Below are 16,302 nucleotides of genomic sequence, written 5' to 3'. Positions count from 1 at the left end.
TTTCCGCTACCCGAACATCAGAAGTATTGGAGATTTCTCTGAAGCGGTGATTGGTGAACTCTCTGAAACTCGGCCAATCAGCTTTCCCATGATTGATGAATGTGCGCACAATGGTTCAGGAATCGATTTTCCTGGCCAAAAATCAAGTTTTTGTTTTGTCAAAGATATTTAATTTTTACATGGGATTTTTTTGGGAAATACGTAATTTTTACAAATTCCTGGAGAAAGACGTAGCTATTTCTCGGAAACTATAAGGTAGGTAGTAGCATGAGCTCTTTTATTTTTCCTTAGGTACTAAATTTTATGAAATTCCACATTTAGTGGACTAGAACTTTTGTGGAACAACATGGCAAAAAAGAAAGATGCCCGAGAGTCTTCTCTTTCAGCCCATATATACTTTGTACCCGTCCCGGTCCGTCCGTTTAACACTTTTTTCAATTTATTGAAATTACATGGGCAACAATGTGTGTTTTCCTATACTGTTTCAATATGAATTACAGTTTTTTTGACACAAATTAACATTTTTTTGAGTATATGAGTTTTTATGCGAGTTATATAAGTTTTATTAAAACCCAAGGAGTATTTTTTAATTTTTGAAAAATTTAAATTTTTTATGTAATTTTTTTTCTACAAATTTTTGAAAAAAGACAATTTCGACATTTTTTTCGAATTTGGACTGCTGATGGAGACAATTATGGGGAGATGGTCTGATCCAAGGGAAATGACGGGTTGCCAGGTGACGTCATTTGTCAGAACAGGTGACATGATGGTTATGTCTGGCGAACTGTGACACGCCCCTCTAATTCTGGAAGGGGCGCCCTCATTGACCGAGCAAAAGTAGACCTGCAATCTGCTCAGCCAGCGATATACCCCTCTGGTCGTTTCCGAGGGCCGAATGCCACATCTCATGATGCGCATTAAAGCCCCCCAGGACCAGACGATTATGACCTTCCAAAAGCGGGCTAATGTCAGGCCTATAATCTGAGATACAGCTATTTCTCGACGGGATGTATACGTTCAGCAAATCTATCTCGGCAGTTCCACACTTGACTGCTACCCTTATACATTCCATGTACGGGTCGTTAGAGGCAGGCTCAAGCGAGATAGGTCTATATTGAGCAGACTGGTGCAGAAGGAAAGCTAATCCCCCACGTCCACATCTGGTGCGATCCTTCCTTATTACCTTGTAACCATCACAACGTATTGAGCTGTGGTCGTTCTGAAGGAGTAGACCGATATGGCATATCTTCGAACTTGAACTAAGTTTCGACAAAATATTACCAAGGTCAAATTTTGGACCGAATCGGTTGATCCGTTCGAGGGTTATCTTGCGCTCTAACCACTACACACGATGTCACAGGGTTTTTTTTTGCATCTTTCAGGTTATTTTCTCAGGAAGTATGTACTTGCCCCTGATGAAACTTTTACCGTCGTATGGGGGGCAGTGAATACAAGATATTACAACAAAAATTAAAGCGATTCGAGAACAGGTTCTAAACTGAACTTTTCTGAAATTTTGTGTGTGAGGTACCCGAACGTTTGGACCGATTGAGTCCATATTGGAACCTAATCTAAGACTAGTAGAAATTTCCCGATGTGCAAAGTATGGACCAAATCGTTTACTCCCTTCAAGAGTTATCGTGTGCACAAACGGAGGGACATGGCTAAATCAACTTCAAATTGTCTGAAACGGATTTCGTCCAAACATACTTGGGATCTAAAACCATTATTTCGATGAGGCACATTTTGACCGTATGTGGGCCCATAACCGAGAAAGTACAAGTGATGGAGAAAAACCCCCGGACTAGTGTCTTCTTATTTTTGTTTTTCTGCTGCGGTGTCAGAATATCGTTAAAAATGAAAAATAACATACAGTGCAAATATCAATCTTTGAAAATATACGCATTTCTAATCTATAACTTTCCTCTGAATGATACAAAATGTTAAATAATCACTTCAGTTGCAAATCTTTTGAGCAGCACTGTATATAAATATTACTTAGAATGTGACTAAGAAGTAATAAAATATATACCAGAAATTTCTTATAATTCCGAAAGTAAAGAAACAGGTTTCCAAACGTAATTGAAATGTTATTAGTTTTTAATATGCCTTATCTAATACACCCACTGTGCAATGCATATAGGAAATCAATGGGTCACTAGTAGAAGCAAAAAATGCTTAAATAATAGTTTAGGAAAAAACTTGATAAGATATTTGAGGTAATATTTACATAAAATGCAAAGCATAATAAAAAACCCAAAGTGACCACATTTTTTGAGAGCTTCAATTCCAACACTTATCTTAAAATAGACCAAGAGAACAAAACGAAAAACAACTGAAAAGAGAATGATGCTCTGTTTCTCATTGTGAAGAGAGGCTTAACGTTTTTTTTGGCATGTTTATTTTCTTAGCCAAGAAAACCAGTCTATGATTACGTTTAGTCTTGCATTCGAGCTGGTTGATGCCAACACAGACACTTAGCCTCAAACAAGAAATCAAACTCAGTGCCGAAACGACAACGAAAGCAAGTGCGAATCACAAAGGAACGTTGCTTGAGTTAGATAAGCGCAAAGCCAAACGACAATGATACGCTGTGTGTTGAGTGTTCAAAGGTGTTTCGTGGAATGAAAGCGTGTTTTCAAAAGACTTAAGAAACAAGTTGTGATTTTTGATAAAGAATCTGTGAAAAGAGAGAGTTTGTTTCAAAGAGAGAAACTAAAGAGAATAATATAAAGCTTTTAATCTCTGTGGAAAAAATGTTGGAAAAATGTTTTTTAAGAGCAAAAGAAAGTTATGCGAAAGAAAAAATAAGCAAAATGCCTGAGAGCTCAGCTGTAAAAGTGTAAACAACGATAGTGGTGTGTGAGTGATTTTGCCCGTAGGGGATGTTTACAGCATTTGTGCCCCCGGTAGAGTTATATTGAAATTACATCTAACACATTTTGGTCTAAGCTTGAGCTAAGATGCAAGTGTGGCGATAGCCTACTGTGAGCTGATTAACAAAATTTCTAAACTAAAAACCTAAAATATTTGAAGGGCAAGGCCAATTGCCCATTGAAATTGAATTAAACAAAATTATAACAAACAAAAGTGAAGTGTTATCAAAATTTAGTTTAACAAAAAAATCAATGCTATTTTTGTTTTGTTTGATTCACATCAAAAAAACAGAAGAGGAAGCAAAAGTTAAAACCTTATAATTGAAGTAGTGAAATCAAAACCCCCGCTCCAAAACAAGTTTGTGATATTCAAATAAGTTACATATTAAAATAATATTTGAATAGAAAGTGGCCTATGATCATCATCTTCAAAATATCGATATCAATATTCATAAATTAAAAAAAATCCACAATTCATAAACATTTCAATGATAATAAGAAAGTTTTCAGATGAGTCCAACAAAACGACAACAAAAACAGCACCAAGAAATCGCCTGCAAAAATCTACTTGGCTTCTGTAGTGGCTCAAACAGCAAGAAACCTTAGATACATTTCCATTTTTTTCTTGTGGTCTTTCACCCAACGAGTGGTTGGTTACAGGTTTCAGTTGTCAAAACATTTAAGGCCGTTAACAAGCGTAAACGTTGGAAAGGGAAAAGTGAATCAGTTTACATTGAAAACAATTTGCCCAAAGGTCATTCGCATTTGAAACAAGAACACTTCTGACAACAAAGGAAAAGAACTTCAAGAACAGCTAAGCAGCCGCTGAAATTCAAGAACATCTTTACATCAAAAGACTTTGGCCAAAGTTGGTCTCAAATAAAGTAACACACACACAGATAAGCAATGAAACCATTTACAGTCATACTTCTAATTGCCATTACCTTGGCCAATGGTAGTGGCCATATCAGTCGCACTGGCCAAATTATGAGTAACATTAACATAAATGACATTAATAATATTGCTGCAACCGGTGACAGTGATAGTGTCAGTAGCAGCAGCAGTAGTAGTGTTAATAGTGCCAGTAGTACCCCCAGTAATAGTGTTAGTAATAGTTATACCAAAAATACATTTAATAATGATAGTGTCAATACCTTCATTGTTACGCCCATGAGTGTGGCACCAACATCACCGTCATCATCATCATCATCAACAGCAGCAACAACAACAGCACCAACATCTTCAAAATCTTCCACCTCCTCCTCCAGCGCTTCAGCATTGCAATCAAAGGTCAGCTTATCTGATCTACCAATCACAATATCGAATACATCATCAACGCTGCGCGATAAAAGAGGTAAGTTCAGATCTTAACAATGTTTTACATTAGACATAATTACTTTTAGATGTAATCTTAATATTAATGACAATGAAATGTTTGAAGAGGCTCTGCACTGTGCATGAAAGAATATGATGTTTTGAAATTTATTTATGGCGGGAAATTTTGAAGAATCGGGTTTGTAATGAGCACAATGAACGTCGAGATGGCGTTAAGTTCAACGGACATAGGCCCCCAACGAACGAATGTGAATTTAATTTTGGGTTTTATGACCGGCCATGAAGCCCATTTGGTGTTCTGGACATAAAATGGGCATTAGTCCCATTTTATTTGGGATTTCTGATCATCGTTAGGTCGCTCATACCGTCCAAAACAAAATTCAGTCTTATGATCGCGGCGTGAACCTTTGGTTATATTTTATTTATTTGGCATCATACACTTGAAGCCTAAAGTTCGTTCTATAGTGTGACGTAGGTTTTACGAGGACAAAGCCCGGGACTCATTTTGGTCCCTCTTTAATCTTAAGTGGACACCGGCTTCCCCGTGGTGTCACCTGTTTCTAACACCCGGTGAAATACAAAGAAAAATAAACCCTTCTAAAGTTGACTGCGCCTGCAAACGTTTTAAGGACCATGGTCTCTTGATCTGCACCTGGAATGTCCGGACTTTTTACAGAGAAGACACAGCTTGCGCACTGACGAATGTACTTGGTAATTACAAAACTGATATTATCGCCTTACAGAGAGTGCGATGGAATTAAGCAAACGTGAGGCTCATAAACGATTACGATAGTTGTTGGATGTATGGTAAATCAAAGGTTTAAAAACCTGGTATACAGATTCACTATGGTTGATGAGATAATGCCAGAATCAGTATAAACAAGTATAAAAGTATCAGTCGGCTTTGCCGACAGAGATATACACTGCCCCTGTGTGGATTTAAACACTTTTTTCCCATAAAAAACTTAAGTATTTAGGGGGTTTTTAATATCACTGTGAACACAAATTTTGGGGCAGATATAATTCCTTTTGGAGATGATAGCCCTTGGTTAGTATATTAAGAATCCCAAAGGACAGATCCGCCGTGAGTCGAACTTCCGCGTTATGTCGTGACATTTTTGCGGAACATTTCGAAGCTGAAAAACGTCATCTTGTGGTTCTTTTTTAGCGGCTCTTAAAATAAAGGACGAAAAGGACATTGAAGGAAGCCAGTTAGAAGGTCGAAGTGCCCTACGGAAATAATCCTCATTCGATTTGACTGAAGACATGTCATCTCAAAAATAAGCTAAAACAATAGTGAATAGTGAAAACGATAGTAATCTAATCTCAATCCCACGGCAGCGAGTTCTTTGTACCGGATTGACCCGGGACCACACAACATCAGCGTTCCGGCCAGCGGCTGTGTTTGTATTTGTTTCGTTTTTCTGTGCTGGGAGCGGCATATACCGGAATGTCTGCTCCGGATTCTTTTGGTCCGTGCCGGGACGGAGGAAAACCTATGACCAATATATTTGTGCTCGGTTTGTCACATCCGCATCTTCACCCATATCCAATCTTCGGTGAGATGCAATAGATGTCAGGAGTGGGTGCATTTAAGGGGTTGCTCTGGACTTGCCCACACGAGGGACTACGATAGGGACTATGTTGCTGCATGCTGCGCGAACACAGCCCCCAGTGAGTCGTCGTCAGATTACGAAACTCCTTCGTCGTCGGATTACGAAACTCCCCCGCAGTCCCCCCAACAGCAGCCACACGCGCAGCATTTAACACAAGCCGTTGTTGTTCCAATCGCAGAAAATGCATCCCTTTTTGCAATTTAATTGCAATGGGCTCCGAGGTAAGATCGATTAAATTGTGGACTTTATGAATCGAAAGAAGATCAAGGTCGCGGCGGTGCAGGAAACCATGCTGAAAGACCACAGCTCAGTACGTTGTGATGGTTACAACGTAATAAGGAAGGATCGCACCAGATGTGGAGGTGGGGGATTAGCTTTCCTTTTGCACCAGTCTGTTCAATACAGACCTATCTCGCTTGAGGCTGCCTCTAACGACCCATACATGGGGGTAGCAGTCAGGTGTGGAACTGCCGAGATAGAGTTGCTGAACGTATACATCCCGCCGAGAAATAACTGTATCTCAGATTATAAGCCTGACATTAGCCCGCTTTTGGAAGGTCATAATCGCCTGGTCCTGGGGGACTTTAATGCGCATCACGAGATGTGGCATTCGGCCCTCGGAAACGACCAGAGAGGTATAGCGCTGGCTGAGCAGATTGATAGCTCTACGTTTTGCTCGGCCAATGAGGACGCCCCTACCAGAATTAGAGGAGCGTGTCACAGTTCGCCAGTCATAACCATCGTGTCACCTGATCTGACAAATGACGTCACCTGACAACCCGTCATTTCCCTTGGATCAGACCATCTCCCCATAATTGTCTTCATCAGAAGACCACCCGATTTCATCACCTCTGAATGCCGCACATTCGTCAATCATGGGAAACTGATTGGCCGAGTTTCAGAGAGTTCACCAATCACCGCTTCAGAGAATTTCCCAATCCTTCTGATGTTCGGGTAGCAGAAAGGACGTTCCGAGACATCATCAATGCTGCAGCCGCTCGCCATATACCTGCTGGTAGAATACCCGAAGTAAGACCATATTTCCAAGCAGATGCTTGGACAAAGATTAAATCACTCTCGAACCCCGGAAGGAGGGATGACAGGACGTCAGTCACGTTTGGCGACGTTACGTTGACTGACCCGAAGAGGTGTGCAGGTTACTTCAATCGACAGTTTGTCGAGCACCCCGAGAGTGACAGGGCGAAGAGTGTTACGTAGCATTAGATCTCTTCCTGCCGAGGATGAACCACCACAGTTTACAATGGATGATGTTGCGAATGCCATCAGGAACGCTAAATCATCCAAAGCATTGGGCCCTGACGGAATTTCCATGGTAATGTTGAAACAGCTGGATGAGCCGGGAGTGGAGTATCTCACTAAAGTTCGCAACCTGTCGCTAGCCACGTATGTCGAATTCAGGAACAAGAAATCCAAGCCCCGTAGAGTGAAACAGGGAGTTCCCCAGGGAGGTGTGATATCTCCGGAACTGTTTGACCTCTACCTTTCCTGTATTCCGCCCCCTCCAGACGGCATTGAGATCGTACCATATGCGGATGATTGTACGATCCTGGCGTCAGGTACCTACCCTGATGACATCTGTGAGAGACTGAACTCCTATTTAACTGATCTTACCACCTTTTTCCACGCGAGGAATATGCAGATATCCGCCACTAAATCGACGGCCACTCTGTTCACCACATGGATGGTAGCAGAATTCCGACCACAAACTGCCCCAAAATTCTAGGGGTCACATTCGACACCACTTTCACGTCGTCCGCGCATGCTGCAGCTATCTGCGATAAACTGAAATGTAGGAACAAGGTCCTCAAGTCCCTAGCCGGCAGCACTTGGAGTGGAGATAAAGAACCCTTGTTGACCACGTATAAAGCGATAGGTCGGTCTGTGGTAAGCTATGCGGCGCCAGTTTGGTCTCCGAATTTATGTGACACGCAGTGGGATAAGATTCAAATTTGTCAGAACGCTGCCCTGAGAACAGCAACAGGGTGCCTCCTCAAATCTACAGTGGAGGCAAAGATTCTTACAGTACGACAACATAATGAGATGAAATCGTTGCAGTACTTGTTCGGGTGTTACCGTGAGAGCCATCCCAATCACCATCTGCTGGCCACCGATACACCCAGGCATATCAAGAAGGATATTCATGCTCTAGAGACGACGGTCCAACAATATAGGAGAGAACCTCTAGATCAATAGGCATATCAGGCAGGTTTGAACAGCATTCACACGGACACAGTTGCTAAGACCATAAGCAGTTATTGTGTGAATGCAGTCATCGGAGCACATCCCCCATCTATCGCAGCTGAAGAGCGTCAGCTGCCGCGACAAACCAGAGTAGTTTTGGCTCAATTACGCTCGGGATATTGCAGTCGCCTAAATTCCTATTGGGCGGTAATCGATCGCACCATGCAAGACATCTGCCCAGTATGCGGTATGGGCCCGCATGATACTAAGCACCTATTCAACTGCCCCGCCAAGCCTACTCATCTGACTCCAGTGGATCTGTGGTTACATCCCATCGAAGTAGCCAACTTCCTGGAACTGGAGATAGACCCAAAGCCAGATTGAACAGGAGAACGAACATACGAACATAATAATAAAACACTGTTACAACAACAACCTAAATTTCTGTTAATGTTAACTTATTTATCTCGAAGCGAATGAAACTACTTTTTTATTAAAACGTTTGTATTAAAAAAGCGGTTGTTTTCATATCAGATTTTTTCCCTCTAAATCTGGAACTTATTTCCAAACCTTTAAACGTCAGACTTGTTCGCGGAAAACCCATTATATTGAACAAAACATCATGGCTTTTATAAGAAATTTTGACGTTTTTTATAATTATTTTGAAAATCTTCCATCTTATCAGCATCCGAAGCACTCGATTGTATCCGTCGAGGTTGTCTGTCTTATTGTGAAGAAATATGACATAACTGCGCGACTCCTATTGATATTCCGAGATGTTTTAAATATATGTCAATTTAAACCCTTTAACGCTGTTATTTGGGTGTCCGCGGAATAATTTATAGATTTTCTTTGGTGAAAAATTATTAGAAAGCCTTGCTTTATCGACTGAAAGAAAATTCGGCGTTAATATTTAAAAAATTCGCGAAAATAAAGTGGCTGTGTTATCCTAATGACCAAGAATAAATGCCTATTTTTCATGGTACTATCGGGAAATTGATCAGAAAATCATTTCGCGAAGAGCTAGAAACATAATTTCTTCTGTGTTTGATACGGAACATAATAAAATTTAAATCCTCAAAAGATTAAAAATGCAGAATCATTCGTTTTGGGATAAATAAGCTAACATTAACAAAAATGTAGGTGTTCTATTCTACAGCCGTGGAGTGTATTTCTGCTTACAGTGACTTCAAAAAATTGCCCATAATTCTTATAATTTAAAATGTTAAAATCATTTTGTGCCTGAGGTTTTTTCACCGAATCACCTTATAATTAAGATTTTATGTAATCTTATGTAGAAACTCATCACGCTATGATACAGGGATATGAGGTTGTAAAAAAGTCACGCAGTCGCTTTCATTCCTCATTCGTTTGGGAGGGTGGATGGCAGGTCTAAATTTGCAGTTTGTAGAGGGTCTTATCTTCTGTGCACACCATTCGCCTTTTATATTGGTAATGTCAAACGGTTCCTACAATGAATCAAGGTTTTGTTTTTTTTCTGCACCGCTCGGACACGTTCAGAAGTTTTGTTAGTTTTGCACGAATTGGCTGATCAGATATATGCGGAAGTTCAATATTTTGCTCGACAGGACTTAAAGCTTAAAATAATCACGGCTCATAAATGTGGTTTCTGCAAAAAGTCATCCCGAACAGGTAGCCGACCAAAAAAACACATCAACAATAAAATCACTTTCTCCCCCAAATTGAATGTTAACGGAGTAGCTGCCATAAGAGCACCCAAACAGCGATTTCCCACTACAATTATAAAAATGGCATATCCTTTCGTTTCTTAATAAAATATTCTTTAATTATAAGAATCACATTTTCACAATGTGTATGTTCGTGATAAATAAAATATGTTATCTTTAACGTACCACTAAGTGAGGTGGTGCAAGATATCACGTACGTGTTTGTGTCTTAAGTCTTTCGTTTTATGTTTTGTCATAACATTTGCCATCTTTGTGTACGTTTCACTCAGCTCATAACGATGAATGAATTATAACACTATTTAAAGTGATATTAATTGGAATGTTAAGATGTGATACGTGTGATATGGTTTACGACTTTTTAAATGTCAAATATTTTAATATATCAACAATAAATATGATATTTTTTATAATAAGTAAAGATGACAAACAATACCCAACTTTTTATGATATTCATTGAAGTGAAGGATTTTCTTATATGAAATAATAGCTGAAAATATGAACGTAACTAATTATCGGTGATATATTTCAATGTAGCGAAGGAAAGAAATGAAGAACTGTTTAATATAAATATTTTAAAATAAATTAAAAAATAACCGTAGAATAATTAAAATTAGTAAATATCCAAAGCAATTTTCCAATTTGTTTTTGATTTTTTGAACACTGTATTTACATCTGCTATTAAGTTATTATCTTAACACTGACCTTGAGGCTGTCACAACCGTATCACCAATTCAGTGTAGCGGAAAATCCATTAAGATGTCATTAGTGAATACTTAAAATTGATGGCAGGTGAAGATGCTTGGAAAGCATTGTCAAGTTTAGTTGAGATCAACAGTTAGTTAGGCTACAGCCTAATACTTGTGACCATCATTGAAGGCGTTTTCTAATTTCAATAGCTTATAGCAGTCATAAGATGTTTGTCTTGAACTTAAATCATAAATTTTCAAGGTTAAAAATATTGAAAAAAGCCTATTGGTATTTTAAAGTAAGATAAATATAAACTATAAACTATAAAATATAAAATATAAAATATAAAATATAAAATATAAAATATAAAATATAAAATATAAAATATAAAATATAAAATATAAAATATAAAATATAAAATATAAAATATAAAATATAAAATATAAAATATAAAATATAAAATATAAAATATAAAATATAAAATATAAAATATAAAATATAAAATATAAAATATAAAATATAAAATATAAAATATAAAATATAAAATATAAAATATAAAATATAAAATATAAAATATAAAATATAAAATATAAAATATAAAATATAAAATATAAAATATAAAATATAAAATATAAAATATAAAATATAAAATATAAAATATAAAATATAAAATATAAAATATAAAATATAAAATATAAAATATAAAATATAAAATATAAAATATAAAATATAAAATATAAAATATAAAATATAAAATATAAAATATAAAATATAAAATATAAAATATAAAATATAAAATATAAAATATAAAATATAAAATATAAAATATAAAATATAAAATATAAAATATAAAATATAAAATATAAAATATAAAATATAAAATATAAAATATAAAATATAAAATATAAAATATAAAATATAAAATATAAAATATAAAATATAAAATATAAAATATAAAATATAAAATATAAAATATAAAATATAAAATATAAAATATAAAATATAAAATATAAAATATAAAATATAAAATATAAAATATAAAATATAAAATATAAAATATAAAATATAAAATATAAAATATAAAATATAAAATATAAAATATAAAATATAAAATATAAAATATAAAATATAAAATATAAAATATAAAATATAAAATATAAAATATAAAATATAAAATATAAAATATAAAATATAAAATATAAAATATAAAATATAAAATATAAAATATAAAATATAAAATATAAAATATAAAATATAAAATATAAAATATAAAATATAAAATATAAAATATAAAATATAAAATATAAAATATAAAATATAAAATATAAAATATAAAATATAAAATATAAAATATAAAATATAAAATATAAAATATAAAATATAAAATATAAAATATAAAATATTAAATATAAAATATAAAATATAATGTTAAACCCTTGCTTGTTTCGGATTTAGGAAGCCTGAAGTAAATTTATTATGGCCGTACTCATCCGATGACCACATTCTTCTTTGATTTATTTATTAACCCTACAATTTGTAATTGTTGTTTATTTACCGTCATTTGTTAATTTGACTTTTAAGCTGAGCTGGTTTTTAATACATATACACATTAGCGCACTCAACATAAAATGTTTTTAATTATTTTTTATTGATATTTTTTTGATTAAAAACAAATACATACAGAAGTTGATCGATTTCAGGATTGCATTACCAGTTTGTCAGTCAAAATAATTTTATATAAATATTCTGGATAAAAATTCGATGAAGTAAACAAATTAAATCAAATCAATAATTGGATTGCTGATGTGTGGTAGTTGCTTTTAAATTTTGTTTTGGAATAATTAGCATGCTAACATTTAATAATTTTGAAAATAATGGATTAAATATGTCATTGGCGTCAATGGCATTTAGAGAGAGTTGAAGGATATTTTGAACATAATAAAAATAATTAGATAACAATTAAAAAAAAATTAAAATCTGATGTTAAGAAAATGTTGAAGATATGAGTAAGACAGTGAATTGAAATAATTTTTATAAAAAAGAACAAAAAATAGTTTAATGTTTAAACAAAAAATGTATTATTATTACAACACACGCATTTGCCATCTGTCGAATAACTACATAATGAAATGAAAACAAAAACAGAAAAACATAAATTGAATGTGTTTATCAAAAAACCGTTCCTTCTGTTCTATTTTGTTTTAAAAAAGTGTGAACAAATAACCGTTCATAAATAGTTTTTAATGCTCGAAATAATTTTATTCCCCACCTGCACTCAAAAATGCCAATATTATCAAGGTTAAGGTTAGTTAGAATGCCTGCTGCAAAACCAGTATTTAAAATAAGTTGAACCATAAAAAAATCTGGTTAATTGCAAATAATTCTTATGAGATCAAAGAATGAATGAATTATATTCCTTATGGCATAGTTGTGTACGAGCATAAACGAATTCAAATTTCCAAAATTAAGTTTATTGTGTTTTTTTTTAATTTCTTGTTTCGTATAGTGTTGATTTATTTTTGAAAATAAAATATTTATTTATTTAGTAGAGAAAGCACCTTTTTGTCTAGTAGCCATGAATTAGTCATTTGATGATGCCAATACACCATCGTTTTATTGTTAGTATTTTATAAAATATTATTGGATAGCACCGTTATTGTGGCAAATATTTGGGAGAGAGAAGTTTTTAACATTTGCCATTTTGAAGAAAATATGTTTTATATTTGTTGGTAAGTTATAAATCTTCTTTTTGTTAGAGTATTGATAATTAACTGAAATTTTAGCAGGTTTTTTTATGATACAAAGGCAAAGATGAACAGAGAATCGCCTACACAAAGGAAAATATATAAATTCATAAAAAATGCAACATTCACTTGATAAATATAACTATGATATATTTATATACAGTAGAATCACGATAATTTGTAACCAAATAAATTGAAAAGTTCATTAAATTGCCTGCAAAAAGTTGATATCCAAATATTTTTATATTTTTTTATCTTCCACCTTAGTATGAGCAAAGTTTGTTTTCTTGACTATAATTTTTGATATATAAATACTTTTAATTTGTTTAATATTATTTTTTTAAATGTAAAAATGTCTAAAAAGTGGCAAATAGAAATATTCACGACTTCTTTAATATTGGTCCAAAATTGTTTTTTTTGAATTTTTTGTTTTTTTATTAGTTATTTATAACTTGCCAAAAAAAAAAAAAAAAAAAAAAAAAACAGAAAAAAATTGCACAGTGGTCTTGGGTGCAAATTTCGCGGTTTAATATTTAAAATCAATCTTAACAACGATTATCCGTTTCAGACAATTTGGTGTCCATTTAACAATGTCCGTCCGTCTGTCTGTATGTCTGGCCGGAGCGCACGATAAGTCTCGTACGGATTAACTTATTTGGGCCTATATTAATTTTAGCTACCGTTCTCAGACCACAGCTAGTTTTTTTGTACTGATTTCAACGATAAATAATTTTCTTCTGGAAAATTTATAGTCCCGAGATATGGCCATCTGAAGTTCCGAAAATTCCCTTGTGTAAAAGCCTGCTTTGAGAAATTTAACAAATTAAGAGATATTTTGTTTCCGTACCCTAGATTTGCTCCTGTCCATAGGAGAAAGACCTAAATCCCCGACCAAAGGCCCATGATGTCTATATCATCAGCACAAGCAAGTAACAGGTGGCTATTGGTGTAGATTGTTCCACTTCTTTTGACGTTTGCCTCTCGTATAACCTTTTCTAGCAGGATGTTGAGAGGTTCTTTCCTATTTTAACTGAGGATCTTGTGTCAGTTAGAGTCATTTTGCAAAGCCGAATGAGCTTTGCGGGGATACCAAATTCAGACGTTGCTTGGAATACCTTTGAACGTAGCGGGCTGTCGAAGGCTGCTTTATAATCGACAAAAAGGTGGCAGGTGTCGATCTGCATCTCTCCAGGATTTGCCGCAGGGTAAATATCTGGTCAATGGTGGACTTGCCAGGTCCAAAGCCGCATTGGTATGGTCCAATTATTTCGTTGCTTTAGTCGTTCGCACAATATCACTGACACTATCTTGTAGGCGATAGGGAGAAGACTTATGCCCCTATAGTTGGAGCATAAAGTCTTATCTCCTTTCTTATGGACGGGACACAGGATGCTCAGGTTCCAATCGTCGGGTACGTGTTCTTCCTGACAGATGGAGCTAACTAGCTGATGCATACACCTTATCAGCGTGTCGCCTCCGGTTTTAAATGGCTTGTAGGCCATCAGCTCTTGCTGCCTTATAATTCTTCAGCTGGTTTATTGCTGTCTTTACCTCATCTTGGCCATGTGGTATACATTCAATACCATCTTCTGGGATTGGATCTGTGGTATCTTCGTCGACTTCGCTACTTTTGGATATCAACAGTTTGGAAAAATGCTCTTTCCATATCCTGAGCACACTATCTGTATCAGTTACCTTGCTGGTCTCTACAGGAGGATGTGCCATATTTCACTCTTTGGTAGAATTTTCGGACTTCATTCTGGCTCCTGTACATCTCGATTTTTTCACACTCCCGCTTTTCCATCTCTCTCTTTTTCCCGCGGAAAAGACGTTTCTCCTCTCTCCTTTTCTCCCTGTATCTCTCTCGTGCGATACGCGTTGCTACGGATTGTAAAGTAGCCCTATATGCCGCATTTTTCTCTTCGGGGGCAGCACGACTCTCCTGATCATACCATGGATTCCTTGGTGGAGGTCTCTGGTATCCAAGTATGGATTTTGCGGCTGTTTGCATGGAGTGGGCAATGCTTTGCCATTGCGCTGATATGTTATCGGGATGAGCAGTGCTTTGATTAAGCAATTGGGCTAGTTGAGTGGAATATGTTGTGGCTATCTGTTGTGATTGCAGCTTACCGATGTCCAAGTTCCGTGTTGTGTCTGTTCGCACTTTGTTTGCTACGTTTAATCTGGTACGTACCTTTGCTGCAACAAGGTAGTGGTCCGAGTCTTTGTCTGCACCTCGGAACAATCGTACATCCAATGCATGTCTTCCATCTATCACAACGTGATCAATTTGATTTCTTGTTCTTTAATCTGGCGACAGCCAGATCCCCTTATGAATATCGAGATGCTTAAATCTGGTACTGCTAACTACCATGTTTCTTACAGCTGCAAAGTCTATCAGCCTCATACCATTGTCAGATGTTTCACTGTGGAGACTGAATTTCCCGGCTGTTGGGCCAAAGATATTCTCTTCTAAGCGCTCGTAAAATATATCTTTGGTCTGTTCGTCCTTGTCTTCAGTGGGAGCATGAGCGCAAATAAAGCTGATGTTGAAGAATTTAGCTTTTAATCGAAGCTGGAGACCAGATGTTTTAACCTCCGACCAACTACAAATCCGCAACCAAACTCATGGTTTGTGTCATGGCAGCTATAACACAGTGTGTCGTCACCTTTAGGTGTTGTTGTTGAGCCTTCCCCGTTCCATCGTATTTCCTGAATGGCAGTAATATCGGCCTTGTACTTTTCAAGTACTTTTGCCAGTGCGTAAACTGCACCTTCTCTATAAAGAGTGCGAACATTCCAGGTGCAGATTCGCAGATCATGGTCTTTAAAACGTTTGCGGGGGTCGTCAACTTTTGAGGGATTTGTTTTTCTTTTCTTTCGTTTTTTCATAGTAGGCTGTTTTTTTTCTAGGGGAGGGTTACTAACCCGACGCCCGAAACCCAAGTTTTTAACGTTGTTATGGGTGAACGGGCGGCACATGTTAGTTCACTACCATTAACGGGTGTTAAAGGCAGTTCCCCAGGTGACACCACGGGGAGGTTAGTGTCCACTTGAGATGTAAGAAGGACCAAGATAAATCCTGGGCATTGCCATGATAAAGCTGGTCAGGACCGTTCCTTGGTATCTGTCA

The 16,302-nt window shown here is 35.8% G+C and overlaps 1 protein-coding gene across 2 annotated transcripts in view; it reads left to right on the top strand.

The window, feature by feature from the left end:
* Nucleotides 1-2,433: 2,433 nt before the first annotated feature.
* The window catches only part of tfc (Brevican core protein triforce), a 176,657-nt gene continuing 162,788 nt past the window's right edge, over nucleotides 2,434-16,302 (top strand). Inside the window, exon 1 of one of the 2 annotated variants that reach the window (XM_073984386.1) lies at nucleotides 2,434-4,230. In XM_073984386.1, coding sequence (XP_073840487.1) covers nucleotides 3,783-4,230 — 448 coding nt within the window. In that variant the 5' untranslated portion in view covers nucleotides 2,434-3,782. The remainder of the gene's footprint in view (nucleotides 4,231-16,302) is intronic. The other variant, XM_073984387.1, reaches the window with a different exon arrangement.

The sequence above is a fragment of the Musca autumnalis genome, unplaced genomic scaffold (genome assembly GCF_047663935.1).
Source record: "Musca autumnalis isolate F117 unplaced genomic scaffold, ASM4766393v1 scaffold_4, whole genome shotgun sequence".
NCBI lineage: Eukaryota > Metazoa > Arthropoda > Insecta > Diptera > Muscidae > Musca > Musca autumnalis.
Note: the sequence above shows the minus strand (reverse complement) of the source record. Positions and strands in the feature narration are given on the sequence as shown.